The 20,796-nt window shown below is 41.1% G+C and overlaps 1 protein-coding gene and 1 long non-coding RNA gene across 2 annotated transcripts in view; both read left to right on the forward strand.

Annotated features, from left to right (window-relative positions):
• The window catches only part of LOC134674007 (uncharacterized), a 173,046-nt gene that overhangs the window by 110,518 nt on the left and 41,732 nt on the right, over positions 1-20,796 (forward strand). The gene's annotated exons all lie outside the window — the stretch shown is intronic.
• On the forward strand, positions 91-19,095 carry LOC134674000 (glucose-6-phosphate isomerase). The gene is made up of 12 exons (XM_063532055.1): positions 91-312; positions 2,021-2,160; positions 2,631-2,799; positions 4,953-5,061; positions 5,885-6,049; positions 7,296-7,408; positions 12,694-12,820; positions 14,212-14,306; positions 15,187-15,345; positions 16,409-16,541; positions 17,802-17,943; positions 18,863-19,095. The coding sequence occupies exons 1-12, from the start codon at positions 95-97 to the stop codon at positions 19,051-19,053; spliced, it is 1,761 nt and encodes a 586-aa protein (XP_063388125.1). The 5' UTR covers positions 91-94; the 3' UTR covers positions 19,054-19,095.

The following is a 20,796-nucleotide window of genomic DNA, read 5'->3' on the forward strand; positions in this document are numbered from 1 at the left end:
GACATGTGCTAGTCGGGGAAAACAAAATTTGTTTGCATTGAGAATAGCAGCAACGAAAGTAACGAAACGCAATTAACCTTCATACGTCATTGACATGTCAACACGACTTTCGTTATCACTGATAGGACAACAGTTTAGGCCGCGCCGCTCTCTGACCGCCCGTGTACTTTCTATTGCCACCATGGAACCGAAAATTAGCCTCAAGGATGACCCGGCGTATCAAACTCTACAAAGTTTTTACTGTCTTAACCATGAGAAAATTAACATTCAACAGCTATTCCAACAGGACCCACAGCGGTTTGAAAAATTCAGGTAAACTAATGTTATTTATTTTAAAAAGTTAGGTAAGGACTCATGCATAATTTGCCCTGAATGTCCCTGACAAATATTTGTTTTTTGAACATCTTCTTGTTTAACCTTCATACTTATGTAAAGTTGTATAACAGCAATAAGAAAAGCTATATTCTTGTACAAAATTAGACATAAGTTCCTTCAACTCCGAAGGCGAAGGTCGTAGCTTTCAAGTCAATGACAAGCTTTTCGTACCTCAAATTGACCTTCGTTGCCCTCAATGAAATTGAATTGGTAAAATGGCCAAACATGGTTCAATGTACTTTGTACTAGGCTGAATGAGGTCTATTTTATTACGGCCTATTAGATATTAATATCAGTTAAAAGAGAACTGCTACTACTGAACTTAAATGCTAAAAATTAGATTTTAACTTACAACTTTATGATTTATAAAATACAGTGAAATCTCGATAATCCGGCAGTTGATGGTTCAGTACACCTAGTAATGCTGCACTAAAATTGATCATTCTACATCCTAATTTACTATGTGTGCTAACTTTCGCACTTCAATGGCTAAGTCCCAGATAAGAGTAGTCTTTTTTAGGGTTCCGTACCCAAAGGGTAAAACGGGACCCTATTACTAAGACTTCGCTGTCCGTCCGTCCGTCCGTCCGTCCGTCTGTCACCAGGCTGTATCTCACGAACCGTGATAGCTAGACAGTTGAAATTTTCACAGATGATGTATTTCTGTTGCCGCTATAACAACAAATACTAAAAACAGAATAAAATAAAGATTTAAATGGGGCTCCCATACAACAAACGTGATTTTTGACCAAAGTTAAGCAACGTCGGGAGGGGTCAGTACTTGGATGGGTGACCGTTTTCTTTTTGCTTTTTTTTGTTTTTTTTTTGCATTATGGTACGGAACCCTTCGTGCGCGAGTCCGACTCGCACTTGCCCGGTTTTTTTTAATTAGTATTTTAGTAAAATGTATTTCTAAGACATACTAAAAAACACATAAATAATATGCAGATTTGCTCTAACTTCCAGTACACCGATTTTTCCATTAATCCGGTTCTCTTGTGTCAGCAATAGTGCCAGATTAGTAAGGTTGTACTATATAGCCAAGTAAAAGTTATGTTTACCTTTGCAATAATATAAAGCACAGTCAGGGGTCATCCATTAATTACGTCACACGAATTTCTAGGTTTTGACCCCTCCCCCCCTCCTTGTCACACTTGGTCACATTTGGCAAACCCCTCCCCCCTAGTGTGACGTCACATTTTTTCTACGAAATCGCCAAATCGAATTAAGTAAGTACCTAAGTATTATTAATATATTATCAAACTATTATTGACGATATAAATATTAGTAATTTTATAACCCAAAACTGCTTAGGAAAGAAAATTAAACGAATAAAAACGATTATCTTTTTAAAAACTTGTTATTTAAATGTACAGTGAATAAAATAATTTAAATAAATTTTCGGTTACTGATGAAGTTAAAGTGACGTCACAAAGTTTGTGTGTCCCCCCTCCCCCATGTCACAATATGTCACATTTTCTTGACCCCTCCCTCCCCCTAAACGTGTGATGTAATTAATGGATGACCCCTCATGTCCTATCCTACTTAAGGTAATCCTAGGTTACGTTTTTAATATTTTATACATATTGTTATTCAGTTACCCAGAAATAAAAACTTTTTATATTTATTTATTAATTATTACCAGTCTCCGCCTGCCCACGCCCAATGATGGTGAGATCCTGCTCGACTACTCCAAGAACCGAGTGGACAACGCTGTCATGGCGCTCCTTCTGAACCTGGCCCGCACCCGCGGCGTGGAGAAGGCTCGAGATGCCATGTTTGCAGGTATACCATTCATCAGTCTGGAGCCCAGGAGTTACTGTTTATTACGACAGCCACTGCTGTTTTTGTTAACCCGTGACAAGAGTAACACAAGTTACCATTTGGCGTGTATTAATTTTTATTTATGAGTTGATATTTCTCAAGGCACTGATTCACCAGATGTAGGTACCTACAAATTAAAGTAAAAAAAACCTAACAAAGTCTTACCAAAGAAATCGAAGAACCATCTTGACAGCCAAGACTTCTGTTAAAACAGATTCATCAGCAGAAACACATGTTAAATTTATAACATTAAAATTTTAGTTAAAAAAGAAACATAAAACGCAAATCAAACAAATTAACGTAATTTAACCGCTTTGCGTCGCGCTGACGTGACCACGCGTCCGAAATGATATCAATATTTAATTGTTAATTTAAAATATCAAGGTAATTTTATGGCTGGTAATTAAAACTAAATAAATTGTTAATTTTAGGTGAAAAGATCAACTTCACCGAAAACCGTGCCGTTCTGCACATCGCCCTTCGTAACCGCAAGAACAGGCCCATCTTAGTCGACGGGGCCGATGTCACGCCGGACGTCAACGCGGTCTTGGCGCATATGAAGGAGTTCTCGGGACAAGTCATCAGTGGCCAGTGGAAGGGGTGAGTTGTTATTGAATTTCATAGATGTCGCTGTCCCGTCGGCTGCATCGCGCTATTAAGATTTTTCAACAGGCAGGATTTTGCAACAATACAGTATGTGTCTGACCATCGAGTTTTAATTCCAGGGCTTGATTTAACTCGCTAAACTGAGCTACTTTTACTATGGGACCAACCATAAAATTGGGGAATAATTTATGACTTTTCCATAGAAAACGTCGACATCTGATCAGCCAAAATGTATGAAAAAGTAAATTTTATTTTTGGTATTTCGGGGTTAGTGCCTAAATAAAAGTAGCTCAGTTTAGCGAGTAGAATCGAGCCCTGGATTTAAAGCCCCATGGTCAGTAACACCCTGTAGAACGAAAACCGTGTTGTTCTGCACATCGCCCTTCGTAACCGCAAAAACAGGCCCATCTTAGTGAACACAGTCTTGGCGCATATGTAGGAGTTCTCGGGACAAGTCATCAGCGGGCAGTGGAAGGAGTAAGTTGTTATAGTCTGTATATTTAGGTATTTAAAAACGAGGAAACAAAATCTACCCTCAAATGGCTACTTAAGTCAGTTGAGGGTAGATGAAAACATTACATGATCAAATAATGTAGGTTAAAAGCCCATCAACGTGCTCACTAGCGCCACTCCCAAATAAATAATCGTGATTATTTAAATTTAATGACAGGTATTAAAAAAAGGGGGGCCGCTACGGACTGAATTGTTTATTTAAGTACCTTTTGAATACATCAAACTAGTTTTTATGTTGCTGGATTCGTCGATCTATGAGCTCAAAACAAACGGCCGTTTTAACTTTGGACGCGTAGATTGACGAATCCAGTAACATAAAAACTAGTTTGATGTATTCAAAAGTTACTTAAATACACAATACAGTCCGTAGCGGCCCCCTTTTTTAAATACCTGTCGTTAAATTTAAATAATCACGATTATTTAGCAGTGGCGCTAGTGTGCACGTTGATGGGCTCTTAAAGTCAGGCCGTTCAGTGATCCAGGCGGTTTTGTATTTGGTGGGTTAACCAATAAAATAAATATTATAACTACGAAAATGTACAAATTGTTTGTTTACTTTTATTTCTGACGTCTCACGGGTAAACGTACCTTATGGGAGTTGGCGCTTACGCTATTATTAACGCCGCTCCACTCCAATATTATTGCGGCGCTATGCGACGTAAGCGCCAGTACCTTTTGCCGTGGAACGTCACATTTAAATACCTAAAGATAGTGCCAGAACACACTCGACCCATTTTAGTTGACGGCGCCGATGTCACTCCACACGTTAATGTAGTCTTGGCACATACACAGTGATTTTGTTATGTCTGACCATACTCTGAGGGGTGAATATGTAGGTCATACTGAACAACTTGTACTGTGGAGCCAACTTCGAAAAAAAACCGGGCAAGTGCGAGTCGGACTCGTTCCGTACTTGTTAGTATTTGTTGTTATAGCGGCAACAGAAATACATCATCTGTGGAAATTTCAACTGTCTATCACGGTTCATTCGGTGACTCACAGACGGACAGTGGAGTCTTAGTAATAGGGTCCCGTTTTTACTATTGAATAGATTTTTTTTCGCGATTTTGGGGTCGGCTCTATAGTAAAAGTTGTTCCATATGACCTGCATCCCTCATATTCACCCCTCTGGTCTGGATATGGTCAGACCACAGACTAGGAATCCTCTAGACCGAGTTTAGAGCAATTATTTCTTACAACCGATGATGCCAAAAATGCGGGGGTGCGCGGGACGAGGTGAGCGAAGTCCCGTGCCGTGATTGGTCCGTTCAAAGACACGGACGTCACACAAAGACACTTTCGACTCGAACATGGATTAAAATTACCGTACGCGTGGCTGAGGGGGTAGCGCGACTATGCTCAGTCTGGAGGATGTTTTGTCTGTGGGTCAGACATAATGAACTCACCCTGTATGAAGTATTTTTAATATCAACCTGATGTATATTATACATTACATACCGATTTTTTTTTTAATCTTGTGCAAAAATTTTGCAACGCTTTTGATAGCACACAACAACAAGTGCAAGTTTTATTTATACGTCTGATGATGTCGTATGATGATGATGAATTTCATAGAAATCGTTGCAGACTTATCTTGGTCGGACTCTATATTAATTATGTTGTATGTATATCAGGTACACTGGCAAGGCGATCACCGACGTGGTCAACATTGGCATCGGCGGCTCGGACCTCGGCCCTCTCATGGTCACCGAAGCCCTGAAGCCATACGCCAACCATCTCAAGGTTAGTAGTTAGTTTCGAAGTAGAACCAGACAAGCATAGCACTGAAGGAAAATTCCATGGCAGAAATTACAAATTTTTCGGCATTTTAAGAAATAAAAATATAAATATATTTTCACTGATTTTTAAACATTATTAAATTATGAACGTTCAAATTAATAAACAAGACCAAGTGCGGGTAGTTCGAAATAATCGCGCGGCTAGAAGATGTTGATGTCAACTTTAGCCAGTCTTCTCCGAGACCACGGGGACAATGCCGTCCTCGAAACGTCGCAGGTAAATCTTAAAACTTAAATACGCGATCAAGTCCCGTTGTGCAATTTAATAATGTAGAAATATCTTTTATTTGCCAGATTAAGTAAAACTAGAATTTATCATTTTAATATTACCTATACATATACATATTTACAATTACAACAATATGGTACAATTTTATATTTTCATGCCAAGTGTGACAGTACGTATTAACGACTTATTTTTTGGGGTCTAAAAATCTAAATTTTGTGTCATGTAATTAATGGATGACCCCTATCCAAAAGTAAAACCACGGACGACTTCCCTTTTGATTTAATCTGTGATTATCATCATGAATCATGAACACATTAAACATGTTAAGAACGGGTCACTCACGTATTTTAAGTCGAAAAACGCAAGGAAACGGTACGGAGTGAAACATGTCGAGCGTTTTCCGACTTAAAATGCGTGAGTGACCCGTTCTTAATATGTTTAATATGTCTGTGTCTCAAGGAAGTTTTGTTATTAAAATCATGAACACACTGCGCATGGTTGTCAAAATGTATAATTGTATTATTTACATTTCCAACAGGTCCACTTCGTCTCCAACATCGATGGCACCCACCTCGCCGAGGTGCTGAAGCGGCTCAACCCTGAGACGGCGCTCTTCATCGTGGCCTCCAAGACCTTCACCACGCAGGAGACCATCACCAACGCCACTTCCGCCAAGAACTGGTTCCTAGAGGCAGCCAAGGATGTAAGTATAATAGTAGTAAAGTGTCATTCTATAGCCGAAGTGTTGAAGTGTCTCAACCTTGAGACGGCGCTCTTCATCGTGGCCTCCAAGACCTTCACCACGCAGGAGACCATCACCAACGCCACCTCCGCCAAGAACTGGTTCCTAGAGGCGGCCAAGGATGTAAGTATAATAGTAGTAAAGTGTCATTCTATAGCCGAAGTGTTGAAGTGTCTCAACCTTGAGACGGCGCTCTTCATCGTGGCCTCCAAGACCTTCACCACGCAGGAGACCATCACCAACGCCACCTCCGCCAAGAACTGGTTCCTAGAGGCGGCCAAGGATGTAAGTATAATAGTAGTAAAGTGTCATTCTATAGCCGAAGTGTTGAAGTGTCTCAACCTTGAGACGGCGCTCTTCATCGTGGCCTCCAAGACCTTCACCACGCAGGAGACCATCACCAACGCCACCTCCGCCAAGAACTGGTTCCTAGAGGCGGCCAAGGATGTAAGTATAATAGTAGTAAAGTGTCATTCTATAGCCGAAGTGTTGAAGTATCTCAACCTTGAGACGGCGCTCTTCATCGTGGCCTCCAAGACCTTCACCACGCAGGAGACCATCACCAACGCCACATCTGCCAAGAATTGGTTCCTAGAGGCGGCCAAGGATGTAAGTACAATAGTAGTAAACTGTCATTCCATGGAACTTGCTAACTATGTAGGTACACAATAGTCACATATACAAAAGTCACTAGTAAATTCATCAGAGACAATTTCAATATGGCGGTTTGTTTACATAGTTAACAAGTTCCATAGAATGACACGTACAATACGTCCATACAATGCGCCCTTGGAGTTCATTCCATGGTCGAAGTGGTCAAGGAAGACAATTCCTATTTATTATACAGTTGAAAGTTTTAATTTATTTTGTACCTTGTCACAGTGACAATAGTATGAGGTCACTATAGTCTGTATATTTAGGTATTTAAATAAAAGTAAACAAACAATTTGTACATTTGCGGGTAGTTATAACATTTATTGGTTAACCAACCTAATACAAAACCACCTGGACCAGTCACTGAACGACCTGACTTTAACCTACATTATTTGATCATGTAATGTTTTCATCTACCCTCAACTGGCTTAAGCAGCCATTTGAGGGTAGATTTTGTTTACTATTCTTTAAATACCTAAAGATACAGAGTATAGGCCAGACCGCTCGTCGAATTTGGGTACGGAACCCTAATTAATACATAATTTGTTCACAGCCGTCAGCGGTGGCCAAGCACTTCGTGGCGCTGTCGACCAATGGCGAGAAAGTGACCGCTTTCGGCATCGATCCTAAGAACATGTTCGGGTTCTGGGACTGGGTCGGCGGCAGGTAAGAAACCGGACAAGTGCGAGTCGGACTCGCCCGCCGAGGGTTCCGTACTAACTCTTTTTGTTAAGCCCCAAGACACAGGCTCAGCCTAGTTTGGGGCTTACCAGACACCTCCTGTGCATATACTTTGTTGCCAATTATTATCAATAAATCATTCTTATTCTTTTAGTATTTGTTGTTATAGCGGCAACAGATATAATTAATCTGTGAAAATTTGAACTGTCTAGCTATCACGGTTCATGATATACAGCTTGGTGACAGACAGACAGACGGACAGCGGAGTCTTAGTAATAGGGTCCCGTTTTTACCCTTTGGTTACGGAACCCTAAAAAAAGGACTATAATTTTCTAAACTCAAATTTGAGACAAACAGATAACAAATAATTTTGAAGAAAAAGAAACCGACTTCCATGGGGGCCGATGAAAGATTATTGTAGATGGTACACTATGTAGAAAAGGAGGTAAAACCACCCACTTTTCTACTAGCATTTCGCTTCTGTATAATGGCTCCTCTACAGGATGGGCCAACGCCGGCCACTCCAAGGGACGCAGCCATGCGGTAGAATGAGATAGCAATATCACTTGCTCCCTCTAACGCATAAATGCGTCCCTTGGAGTGGCCGGCGTTGGCCCATCGTGAAGAGGAGCCATGAGGGTCGTAGTTCTAGCCTAACCTAACCCACTCCTCAGATAGCAGTTCGGTTCTGTGCGGATCGCAGTTCGAACCTAATCAAACCCACTATTCAAGTAGCATTTCGTTTCTGTAAGGCTCGCAGTCCTAACCTAACCTAATCCTTGTTCGGTTCTGTGAGGATCGCAGTTCAAACCTAACCTAACCCACTTAATGGCGCATGCCGTGCGGTGTACGGGGGTTTAAGCGGGAGGGGCAAGTAAGATTGGCATCATCGTACTTTATACCTACATTAATTTTATGATAGGTAATCATAGTTGTTTATTTAGTTAAGGTATCATAGTGGTTTTCTGGGTCAAGGTCCGGGTCCGAGTCCGGGTCCGAGTCCGGGTCCGAGTCCGAGTCGAAGTCCGGGTCCGAGTCCGGGTCCGTGTCCGGGTCCGAGACCGGGTCCGAGTCCGGATCCGAGTCCGGGTCCGAGTCCGGGTCCGAATCCGGATCCGAGTCCGGGTCCGAACCGGATCCGGGTCCGAACCGGATCCGGGTATGAGTCCGAGTCCGGGTCCCCGTCCAAGTCAAAATCGAAATTCGTAATCACCAAACGTGTACCATGCGTCATTGAAGAGTTCTGTTCTGGTCATCATCAGCATTTCCACTTCATCAAATGCGACAGTTTTTAATGTAAATGCTTGATTTTATGATGAAAATACAAAAATATCTGTACGTATGCCTTTAATATTTGAGGAGTTCCCTCGATTCCTTATGGATCCCATCATCAGAACTCGAGCTTGACAAAAATGTGGCTTAAAAACTTAACTTGCTTAACGAAAATAACTAAAAGGAAAAATCGCCAACCGTGAACTATGCGTCGTTGAAGAGTTCTGTTCTGATCATCATCAGCAGTTCCACTTCATCAAATGCAACAGTTTTTAAAGAAAATGCTTGATTTTCTGATGTAAATACAAAAATCTCTATACGCATGCCTTTAAGATTTGAGGAGTTCCCTTGATTCCTCATGGATCCCATCATCAGAACTCGAGCTTGACAAAAATGTGGCTTAAAAACTTAACTTGCTTAACAAACATAACGAAGAGGACGAATCGCCAACCGTGAACTATGCGTCGTTAAAGAGTTCCGTTCTGATCGTCATCAGCAGTTCCACTTCATCAAATGTCACTTTTTTGGGTGTATATGCTTGATTTGTTGATAAAAACCCAAAAATCACTATATGTATGCCTTTAAGATTTGAGGAGTTCCCTCGATTCCTCATGGATCCCATCATCAGAACTGGGTTTTGACAAAAACGGGACCAATCTGTATGCATATACATTCAATCAAAAAAAGAATTTTCAAAATCGATCTAGTAATGACGGAGATATGGAGTAACAAACATAAAAAAAAAACAAAAAAAAAAATTAAAAAAAAAATTAAAAAAAAAAACATACAACCGAATTGATAACCTCCTTCTTTGAGATTTGGAAGTCGGTTAAAAAAAGATCAGTTAAGAAAGTAATTATAGCTGGTCAAGCAGATCTTGTCAGTAGATAATTTTTAAGAAAAAAAAACCGACTTCTATGGGGCCCGGTGAAAGATTATGGTAGATGGTGCACTATGTAGAAAAGGAGGTAAAACCAGTACTTTCTAGTAGCACTTCGTTTCCGTAAGGGTCGTAGTTATCTAGCCTAACCTAACCCACTTCTCTCATAGCAGTTCGGTTCTGTGAGGATCGCAGTTCGAACCTAATGAAACCCACTTTTCTAGTAGCATTTCGTTTCTGTAAGACTCGCAGTTCTAACCAAACGTAACCCACTTTTGTTCGGTTCTGTGAGGATCGCAGTTCAAATCTAACCTAACCCACTTAACGGCGCATGCGGTGCGGTGTACGGGAGTTTGAGCGGGAGGGGTTTGGCATCATCATACCCACATTTTATGGTAGGTAATCATAGTGGTTTATTTAGTTTAGGTATCATAGTGGTTTTCCGGGTCAAGGTCCGGGTCTCTGAGTCAGAGTCCGGGTCCGAGTCCCGGTCCAAGTCCGGGTCCGGGTCCGGGTCCGAGTCTGGGTCCGAGTCCGGGTCCGAGTCCGGGTCCGAGTCCGAGTCCGGGTCCGAACCGGATCCGGGTATGAGTCCGGGTCCCAGTACAAGTCAAAATCGAAATTCGAAATCACCAAACATGTACTATGCGTCGTTGAAGAGTTCTGTTCTGATCATCATCAGCAGTGACAGTTTTTAATGTAAATGCTTGATTTTATGATGAAAATACAAAAAATTCTATACGTATGCCTTTAAGATTTGAGGAGTTCCCTCGATTCCTTATGGATCCCATCATCAGAACTCGAGCTTGACAGAAATGTGGCTTAAAAACTAAACTTGCTTAACAAACATAACGAAGAGGACAAATCGCCAAACGTGAACTATGCGTCGTTGAAGAGTTCCGTTCTGATCATCATCAGCAGTTCCACTTCATCAAATGCGACAGTTTTTAATGAAAATGCTTGATTTTCTGATGAAAATACAAAAATCTCTATACGCATGCCTTTAAAATTTGAGGAGTTCCCTCGATTTCTCATGGATCCCATCATCAGAACTCAAGCTTGACAAAATTGTGGCTTAAAAACTTAACTTGCGTAACAAACATAACGAAGAGGACAAATCGCCAAAGGTGAACTATGCGTCGTTGAAGAGTTCCGTTCTGATCATTATCAGCAGTTCCACTTCATCAAATGTCACGTTTTTGAATGTATATGCTTGATTTGTTGATAAAAACACAAAAATCACCATATGTATGCCTTTAAGATTTGAGGAGTTCCGTCGATTCCTCATGGATCCCATCATCAGAACTGGATTTTGACAAAAACGGGACCAATCTGTATGCATATACATACAATCAAAAAAATAATTTTCAAAATCGGGCCAGTAATGACGGAGATATGGAGTAACAAACATAAAAAATAAAAAACATACAACCGAATTGATAACCTCCTCCTTTGGGATTTGGAAGTCGGTTAAAAAAGGCGGCAAATTTGAAAAATGTAGGCGCGAAGGGATATCGTCCCATAGAAAATTTGAATTTAGCGCCTTTTTTTACTGACAAGATTTGCTTGACCAGCTATATTAAATCTAGACACGCGGCAGCGTGTCAAGCCAAGTTCAAGCAAAGGAACTGGCTAGCCAGCGCCAAGTGTAATATTACACGAACCACTTGGTGCCACTTTTGACCCTTCTATAACTCAAAACATCTTTAACGTAAACACATAAAACTACGTGTGTTTAATTATATCCATAAGGACATCTAGAAGCCCAAATTTCATGAAGCTAGCTCAAACGGTTATAAAGATATGAAGGTCAAAAAGTCGTAAATTTTAAGACTGACTGACAGACCTATAGTACCTAAACCTAACCTACTTCCAGATGACCTAGAAGGATGAAATTTGGAATCCAGCTCAGTTATTGTGTGAAAGCGTAGGAAAAAATCTAAAAATTAAAAAAAGTTATAAAATAGGGGGGGTCCCCATACAAAAGAGCCATTTTTTATTGTGACTGACATATAAGTACCTAAACCTAACCTACTTCCAGATGACCTAGAAGGATGAAATTTGGAATCCAGCTCGGTTATTGTGTGTAAGCGTAGGAAAAAATCTAAAAACAAAAAAAAGTTAATAAATAGGGGGGGTCCCCATACAAATTTCTTTTTTATTGTGACTAACATATAGTACCTAAACCTAACCTACTTCCAGATGACCTAGAAGGATGAAATTTGGAATCCAGCTCGGTAATTGTGTGTAAGCGTAGAAAAAATATAAAAATAAAAAAAGTTAAAAAATAGGGGAGGTCCCCATACAAAAAACCTGTAATACGCGCTAAACAACCGGTCAACGGTGTGTCGTTGGCGGCGCGCGGCACCACCGCGCGCGCGGCCAAGTCAAATCTAACCTGCTTTAAGATCTCGCATTTTTTTTAAATAACAGCAATTGTTATAGGTATCCAATAAAGCAAAGAAATAGAGTTTAATACTTGTTTATAATGTTATTTTGTTCCTATAAATACATATTTGGATTTTGCATAGAACTTGGCACTCATTTAGATCTCCATTCTTTTTGCGGCGAACCGAAGAACTTGGCTCTCCTTTTTTACATTTATGTTTTTGATGGGATATTTTTTTAGCGAGACAGTTCTCGTATATCAACATTAGGAAAAATTATGATTCCACACCAATTTGTAAAAAATACTCTATAATTGTAATGCGAGGAAACCGAACTAATCCCGATAAGGCCTAGTTTACCCTCTGGGTTGAAAGGTCAGATGGCAGTCGCTTTCGTAAAAACTAGTGCCTTGTCAAGCGGACCCCAGGCTCCCATGAGCCGTGGCAAAACCCATAATGCGAGGAAGATGATGACGATGATCTTACCACACCAATTTGTAGAATTTGTAGTAATTTTTTTGTACCAATTTGTAGAATTTGTAGTATTTTTTGTACCTAGTTGTAGAATTTGTAGTACCTAATATTTTTCTACCAATTTGTAGAATTTGTAGTAATATTTTTGTACCAATTTGTAGAATTTGTAGTAATATTTTTGTACCAATTTGTAGAATATGTAGTAATATTTTTGTGCCAATTTGTAGAATTTGCAGTAATTTTTATGGATTATTCAGGTACTCACTGTGGTCGGCGATCGGTCTATCCATCTCCCTCTACGTGGGCTACGACAACTTCGAGAAGCTTCTAGACGGAGCCAGCTACATGGACGACCATTTCTGCACCGCGCCTTTGGATAAGAATGTAAGTTATTTTCCCATTGTATAGTTCGTATTTTTAGGGTTCCGTACCCAAAGGGTAAAACGGGACCCTATTACTAAGACTTCGCTGTCCGTCCGTCCGTCCGTCCGTCCGTCTGTCACCAGGCTGTATCTCACGAACCGTGATAGCTAGACAGTTGAAATTTTCACAGATGATGTATTTCTGTTGCCGCTATAACAACAAATACTAAAAACAGAATAAAATAAAGATTTAAATGGGGCTCCCATACAACAAACGTGATTTTTGACCAAAGTTAAGCAACGTCGGGAGGGGTCGGTACTTGGATGGGTGGCCGTTTTCTTTTTTGCTTTTTTTTGTTTTTTTTTTTTTGCATTATGGTACGGAACCCTTCGTGCGCGAGTCCGACTCGCACTTGCCCGGTTTTTTAGCATTAGAAATAAGGTAAACAATCTTGATGTATCTTTCAATTGAAAAACACGTTTTACAAATAAGTTTCGGCAAATATGTAACAATTATGAATGTAATACGATCATTTATATTCTTCTGCTTTCAAAAGTAATAGTTACTGATTTTTATAAAGCGTTTTTCAATTAAAAGACATGTCAAGATCGCTTACCTTCTTGCAAGTTCTTTCTAATGCTAAAAAAAACGAACTATAGTAGTAGGGTAGTTTTTGCAGTGTACCTAGTTTTTAGGGTTCCGTACCCAAAGGGTAAAACGGGACCCTATTACTAAGACTTCGCTGTCCGTCCGTCCGTCCGTCCGTCCGTCCGTCCGTCCGTCCGTCCGTCCGTCTGTCACCAGGCTGTATCTCATGAACCGTGATATTTAGCTAGACAGTTGAAATTTTCACAGATGATGTATTTCTGTTGCCGCTATAACAATAAATACTAAAAACAGAATAAAATAAAGATTTAAATGGGGCTTCCATACAACAAACGTGATGTTTGACCAAAGTTAAGCAACGTCGGGAAGGGTCAGTACTTGGATGGGTGACCGTTTTCTTTTTGTTTTTTTTTGGTTTTTTTTTGCATTATGGTACGGATCCCTTCGTAGAAAAGAGTAGTTTTATTTCATGATTAACTATCGCGGTATCCGAAGACAATATGTGACGTCTCACGGTTAAAGGTACCTTATGGCGGTTGGCGCTTACGCTATTATTAACGCTGCTCCAATATTATTGCGGCGCTATGCGACGTAAGCGCCAGCCGCCATAAGGTACCCTTTACCGTGGAACGTCACATATTACAAACTACAGTTTTACACGCCAATAAATGGCTGAATGTAAATGGAGACCAAAATTATCACCCTGACATCTTGTAATTATGTACCTATATTCTTGCAAATAAACATTTATCTTATCTTATCTTACATTAGCTCCTCTCTTATGAGTTCTGTTATGTTGTGTACAGGCGCCCGTGATCCTAGCGCTGCTGGGTGTATGGTACAGCAACTTCCACGGCGCGGAGACCCACGCCCTGCTGCCCTACGACCAGTATTTACACAGGTAACCACTAACTATGTAGTTAAATACTAGTTTATTTTTCAGTAGCCTATATTGGTCCCACTGCTGGGCAAAGGCCTCCCCTGTCTTTCGCCACTCGTCACGGCTTTGTGCATGCTCCCGCCAATCGCCACAGAATGAGTCCAGGTCGTTTCGCCATCTCATTTTTGGTCTGACTCTGCCTCGGGTAGGGTTGCCATATGGAAGAATTAAATGTCCTGATAAAAATCCTGACATCACCCTAAAAATCCGGACATTTCTTGTAGCAGAGATTTGGCGTAGCTTGAACGACGCCCCGGCGGCGCGCTGCTCTCTGCGGTGTACTGTATCGTGGATCTACTTTTCCCTTTCCCTTAGCCCGATCCCGTAGCCCCTTTCCCGGGCGCGCATTTTATTTTTATAAGGTCATTCCTAAATATCCGGACACATGCCAAGTCCGGCTGCAATCCGGACAAAACGTCAAAAATCCGGACATGTCCGGACAAATCCGGACGTATGGCAACCCTAGCCTCGGGTGATCTGTGGTGCCCATTCGGTCGCTATTTATATATTATAAAAACTCAAAAATGGCGCGTCTTCCCAGATATAAGACTAGGCTAGATCGATTTTTCGACCCCGAAAACCCCTATATAGCGAATTTTAGCGAAATCGTTAAAATCGTTTCCGAGATCCCCGAAATATATATATAAATAAATATACAAGAATTGCTCGTTTAAAGGTATTAGATAGATTAGATAAGATCATTCGTTGTATAATATGGCTGACACGTCTAAAATTTTTAACGAGGATCAATATGTAGAGATCCGACTTTTATTATTCGAATTTACAATATCGCCCGTGGTTCATATTCTGTTCATTATAAAAAAAACGTATTTTCCATTAGATTCGCGGCCTACTTTCAACAAGGCGACATGGAGAGTAACGGCAAATACGTAACACGGAGCGGACAACAAGTCAACTACTCCACCGGGCCCATCGTGTGGGGAGAACCGGGGACAAATGGACAGCACGCGTTCTACCAGCTCATACACCAGGGGACCAGGTAAGTTACGAGAATGGGCCTGATATAGAACCCTGAGACACTCCTGTAAGATATAAAAGTGGACCCAAAATAGAACCCTGAGCCACTCCTCTACGTAACACGGGGCGGACAACAAGTCAACTACTCCACCGGGCCCATCGTGTGGGGAGAACCGGGGACGAATGGACAGCACGCGTTCTACCAGCTCATACACCAGGGGACCAGGTAAGTTACGAGAATGGGCCTGATATAGAACCCTGAGACACTCCTGTAAGATATAAAAGTGGACCCAAAATAGAACCCTGAGCCACTCCTCTACGTAACACGGGGCGGACAACAAGTCAACTACTCCACCGGGCCCATCGTGTGGGGAGAACCGGGGACAAATGGACAGCACGCGTTCTACCAGCTCATACACCAGGGGACCAGGTAAGTTACGAGAATGGGCCTGATATAGAACCCTGAGACACTCCTGTAAGATATAAAAGTGGACCCAAAATAGAACCCTGAGCCACTCCTCTACGTAACACGGGGCGGACAACAAGTCAACTACTCCACCGGGCCCATCGTGTGGGGAGAGCCGGGGACAAATGGGCAGCACGCGTTCTACCAGCTCATACTCCAGGGGACCAGGTAAGATACGAGAATGGATCTGATATAGAACCCCGAGACACTCCTGTAAGATATAAGAATGGACCCAATATAGAACCCTGATGTAACTCGTGCTAGGGAATTATGAAATAACAATAAGTTTTTGGCAAAAATTTCATTTTTGGTACAAGCTTTTATCGCTGACTAATACTCATCGAGACAATTCTAAAAAAACCCCTAACACAATTAGGTTGCGTTGTTTCATCACAGAGTTCCTATGGCCACCTTCTGTCTCCATCATCAGATCAGCTCGATGGTACATTGCTCGTAATATTACATTGTCATCCGATTTTTACCTGCATGCAAAATTTCAGCTCAATCGGAAACCGGGAAGTGGATCAAATTTAACTTGCAAGATTTGATTACAGACAACGGTCAGGTGAAACTAAATAAAAAAGCTTGTAAAATATGTAAACATTGAATATGTTATCAGATTGATCCCCTGCGACTTCATCGCCCCGGCGCAGACCCACAACCCGATCGCCGGCGGGCAGCACCACAAGATCCTGCTGGCGAACTTCTTGGCCCAAACCGAGGCGCTCATGAAGGGCAAGACTGCGGAAGAGGTACCTACAGCTTGGCAGAAAAGAGTAGAAATAACTTTTTGGCAAACATTTCATTTTTGGGACAAGCTTTTATCGCCGACTGTACTTTTTTTCCACAGGCAACTAACTCATCGAGACAATTATAAAAACCCCAAACACAATTAGGTTTCGTTGTTTTATCACAGAGTTCTGGCCACCTCCGGTCTTCATCATCAGATCAGCTCGATGACACCGTAATATGGCATTGTCACCCGGCTTACATATGTATGCAAAATTTCAGCTCAATCGGAAACCGGGAAGTGTATCAAATTTAACTTGCAAGATTTGATTACAGAAGACCGATAAACAGACAGACAAAACGGTCAGGTGAAAGTAAATAAAAGCTTGTAATTAAAAAGTGGCAACACTGTAATGTCGTCCCTTTCAAACAAATTTATATAAGAAAACGGGACGACACTACAGTGTTGCCAGTTTTTAATATCTACTCTTTTTTGCCAAGCTGTACCATCAAATTTTATATTAATAAACTAGCGACCCACCCGCCTATGAGTGTGAAGGCGCCCTGTATAATTGTTGATTTTGTAAGCTGTTATTTATTTTTTAATTTAATTTTAATTTATTTATAATGTACTTTGACGATGCAAAAGAGATTGTAAAATCCTACTTGATTAAATGAGTTTCTATTCAATTCAATAGAATGTCGGGCTTTTCGTAGTGTGAATGGAATGTCGGGCTTCGCTCGACCTTTTAGTGCAGGGCTCTCCAAACCTCGGCCCGCGGGCCAATCCGGCCCGCGAAGCATTCCAATCCGGCCTGCCCCACAGCGTTCCAATCCGGCCCGCGGGAGCCAGGGTCCAGGTGTTCAGCCCTAACTGCAGCAACCAGATACACCCGCCCACCCCCTCGGCACCGACGGTGGCGCGCGCGAAAATTTTGAGGCGCATTATGGCCCTCAGGTCAAAAAGTTTAAAGACTCCTGTTTTAGTGTGAAGGGCGTCTGGCGCCCTGTAATGTTGGAGCGCGCTGAATGTCGTTAACACGAATCTAAAGTCGAAATTGAATGAAATGGTCGCCATTTTCATTTTCTTTATTTTCAACATCACGATCTTGATGAAAATCGATATCTGAGAATCCGAGAAGCCCCTTAACACAAATCTGAAGTCAAAATGACACGGAACCGTCGCCATCTTGTATTTCTTTATTTTCGGCCCGATCTTGATGAAAATCGATATCTCAGAATTCGAGAGGGTCACGAATCTGAAATAATTATATTGTTCACAGGCTAAGGCAGAGTTAGAGAAGTCTGGCATGGCCCCAGAGGCGGTGGCCAAAATTCTCCCCCACAAGGTGTTCAAAGGCAACCGCCCCACCAACTCCATCGTCGTGAAGAAGGTCACGCCCTTCGTACTCGGAGCTCTCATTGGTGAGTCTAATATTAAAGTCCGGCATGGCCCCAGAGGCGGTGGCCAAGATTCTCCCCCACAAGGTGTTCAAAGGCAACCGCCCCACCAACTCCATCGTCGTGAAGAAGGTCACGCCCTTCGTACTCGGAGCTCTCATTGGTGAGTCTAATATTAAAGTGCTGTAGAGTGGGGCGCAGTTCTACAGAATAAATAATAGTACTACTGTCAGGCGTGGCTCACTCCGCGATTTCGTCACTTTGCTACAGGTAGCTAAAAGTACATCCGTTCGACCTCAATTTTGGGGTTTGCCATAAGCCGCGCGTGGCGCTGTCGCCACCTAGCGGCCATATCTGTGCTGATCGTGACAGACGCGTTTTGTTAGAGAGTGAGTCTTCTGTACCTAGTACTATTATTTATTCTGTGCCACTGTACAGAAAGGAAACTTTTGAAACTTGCCTTTTTTTCTCGATTATTCCCAGTGGTAAATGGTGTGAAAAAAATTCTCAGTAAAATCTCTTGTTGGTAAGTCCAGTAAATTCTCAGTAAAAGGCTGGCACAACTGGACGTCCCTTTGCGTGCACGGCTATAGATAATAACTTGAATTTTGACAACCCTAAATAGCCGAAAGGGGTAGTGCCATACATTAGAAAGGCATGATTCGACCCTGAATCGCAGTCAAATTTCGGTTTTGTAGGAAGTGTACTTTCTGTACGGTAGTACTATTACTTATTCTGCGTCTCTTAGTTAACCCTTCAAAACGCACATAACCTCTAGCCGCCCATACGTCAAACCTTGCCATTGCCAAGCAAAAAGAAATTTTATTTTGTCAATACAAAGTTCAAATTAGAATGGAGCAGGAGACCTTTTTATAGGTCTCTGGGCGCCTAGAGGATAATTAGACTCCCACAGACCCACATTAATTATATCTATACCTTCCAGCCATGTACGAACACAAGATCTTCACCCAAGGCGTCATCTGGGACATCAATTCCTTCGACCAGTGGGGCGTCGAGCTAGGCAAGCAGCTGGCCAAGGCCATCGAGCCAGAACTGGCCGACTCCAAGCCTGTGACGTCACACGACGCCTCCACCAACGGACTTATCAACTTCTTGAAGCAGAACTTCGCTTAGAAGTATTTAGATCGAAACTTACTATGTCTATCTACATAACACTTACTCTCGCGTTTTGTACACATATTTAATTACAGAAACGGGTCTACCGCGATATAATTTCATTGTTTTTAAATTAAATTCCGACGTTTCAGCTGATTTGCACCAGCTGTGGTCACGGAAAGACTGACCTGTCACCTGTGACGTCGGAATTTAAGGAAAAAACAATGAAATTATATCGCGGTAGACCCGTCTGTGTAATTAAGTATATGTCTATTTACATCAGACAGAAAACACCTTGACATTTGAAAAGTCCCGTCTCTTGCAAGTATAACAATCTGAATTTTATTCTAAATTTAAATCTCAAGGTCATGTTCTGGCTGGCAATGTTAGATCCCCGGGACTTAACGGTTAAAAGCCTTTATAAGGCAGAGGGAATATATTTCCCACCTGATTTTGCACTTTATTTCAAAGTAATAGGGTTCAATTTTGCATAATTTCTGGCACCCTTATGCCTTATAAAGGGTTAATATCAGCTTTAGCGCTCTTTAACCTTTTGAACGCCAAGAACACCTAAAGACGGCTTAGCTAGTCGTGCCCACAGCACCATTGACAACTAAGTGTTATGGCGTAGGCTGTCAAAGTAACCTCAACCTTCACACTTTCATATAAGGTTTACATTAGCTCGCTTGCTCCTGTGACGTTGGCGTGTGAGTGACGTTTATTTTTATGACTTCAAAGGATTAATAAAATGTCTAATTATACATGGTGTGTCTGACCATGGAGCTTTAAATCCAGAGCTTGATTTTACTCGCTAAACTGAGCTACTTTTACTATGGGACCAACCGTCAAGTCGGGGAATTTTTTTTGGCTTTTCCTTAGAAAACGTAGACATCTGATCAGCCAAAATATATGAAAAAATTAAAGAAAATTTTTGGGATTTCGGGGTTGGTGCCATAGTAAAAGTAGCTCAGTTTAGCGAGAACAATCGAGCCCTGGATTTAAAGCCCCATGTTCAGACACACACTGTAGGTGTAGACAGTAATTAAAATACTCTAGCCGAATGTAATAGAGCTATTTATCTATTGTATCAAATAGATCCACTTTCGGCTGGCTTGTTTCACTAAAATTACTGGAAGTCCCTTTCTAAAAAAACTCTGAGAAAAACTATTCCGCTATTGCTATAAGTTTTGTGGAACGGGTCCCTGGTGGTACTCACTATGGAATAAATATGTACTTATAGCTTGTTATATAATAGTACAAACAGCAGTTATAGTTATATTATGTATGCATTCTCTTTAAGAGTAGGTGTTGCATTCAATATTTTGCACTTACTGCCATTTTGCTTTTCCAAAAAAATCGAAGTATATTTTTGTTTGTAAGCTTTATTTATTTTTGTGAATGTCTTTACTAAATATATTTTTGTTTCTTTTATCGCTTCAATGAAGTATTACGTAGTAGCTGTATTTTAAGTATAAATGTATGTATGAAACTATAACCATATCTAAATATATTTTAATGTATGAGATATCTAAAATGTTGCTTAGTTTGATGTATGTTGATGTTTATATGAATAAATCACTGTTTTAAAATTGTTTTATTCTTTTTATTATCCAACTAAAAGTGTTATCCAAAACTTTATAATTTTACTGGAATTTGGTTCAAAAGCGGGACCTTAATGAATTAAAAAAATAAAAAAGCCGAGTTACTTATTTATGATTTATCATTAAAATACAAATTAAATGCAAGAGATAACAGTTCCAG

This window comes from Cydia fagiglandana, chromosome 19, assembly GCF_963556715.1.
Source record: "Cydia fagiglandana chromosome 19, ilCydFagi1.1, whole genome shotgun sequence".
NCBI lineage: Eukaryota > Metazoa > Arthropoda > Insecta > Lepidoptera > Tortricidae > Cydia > Cydia fagiglandana.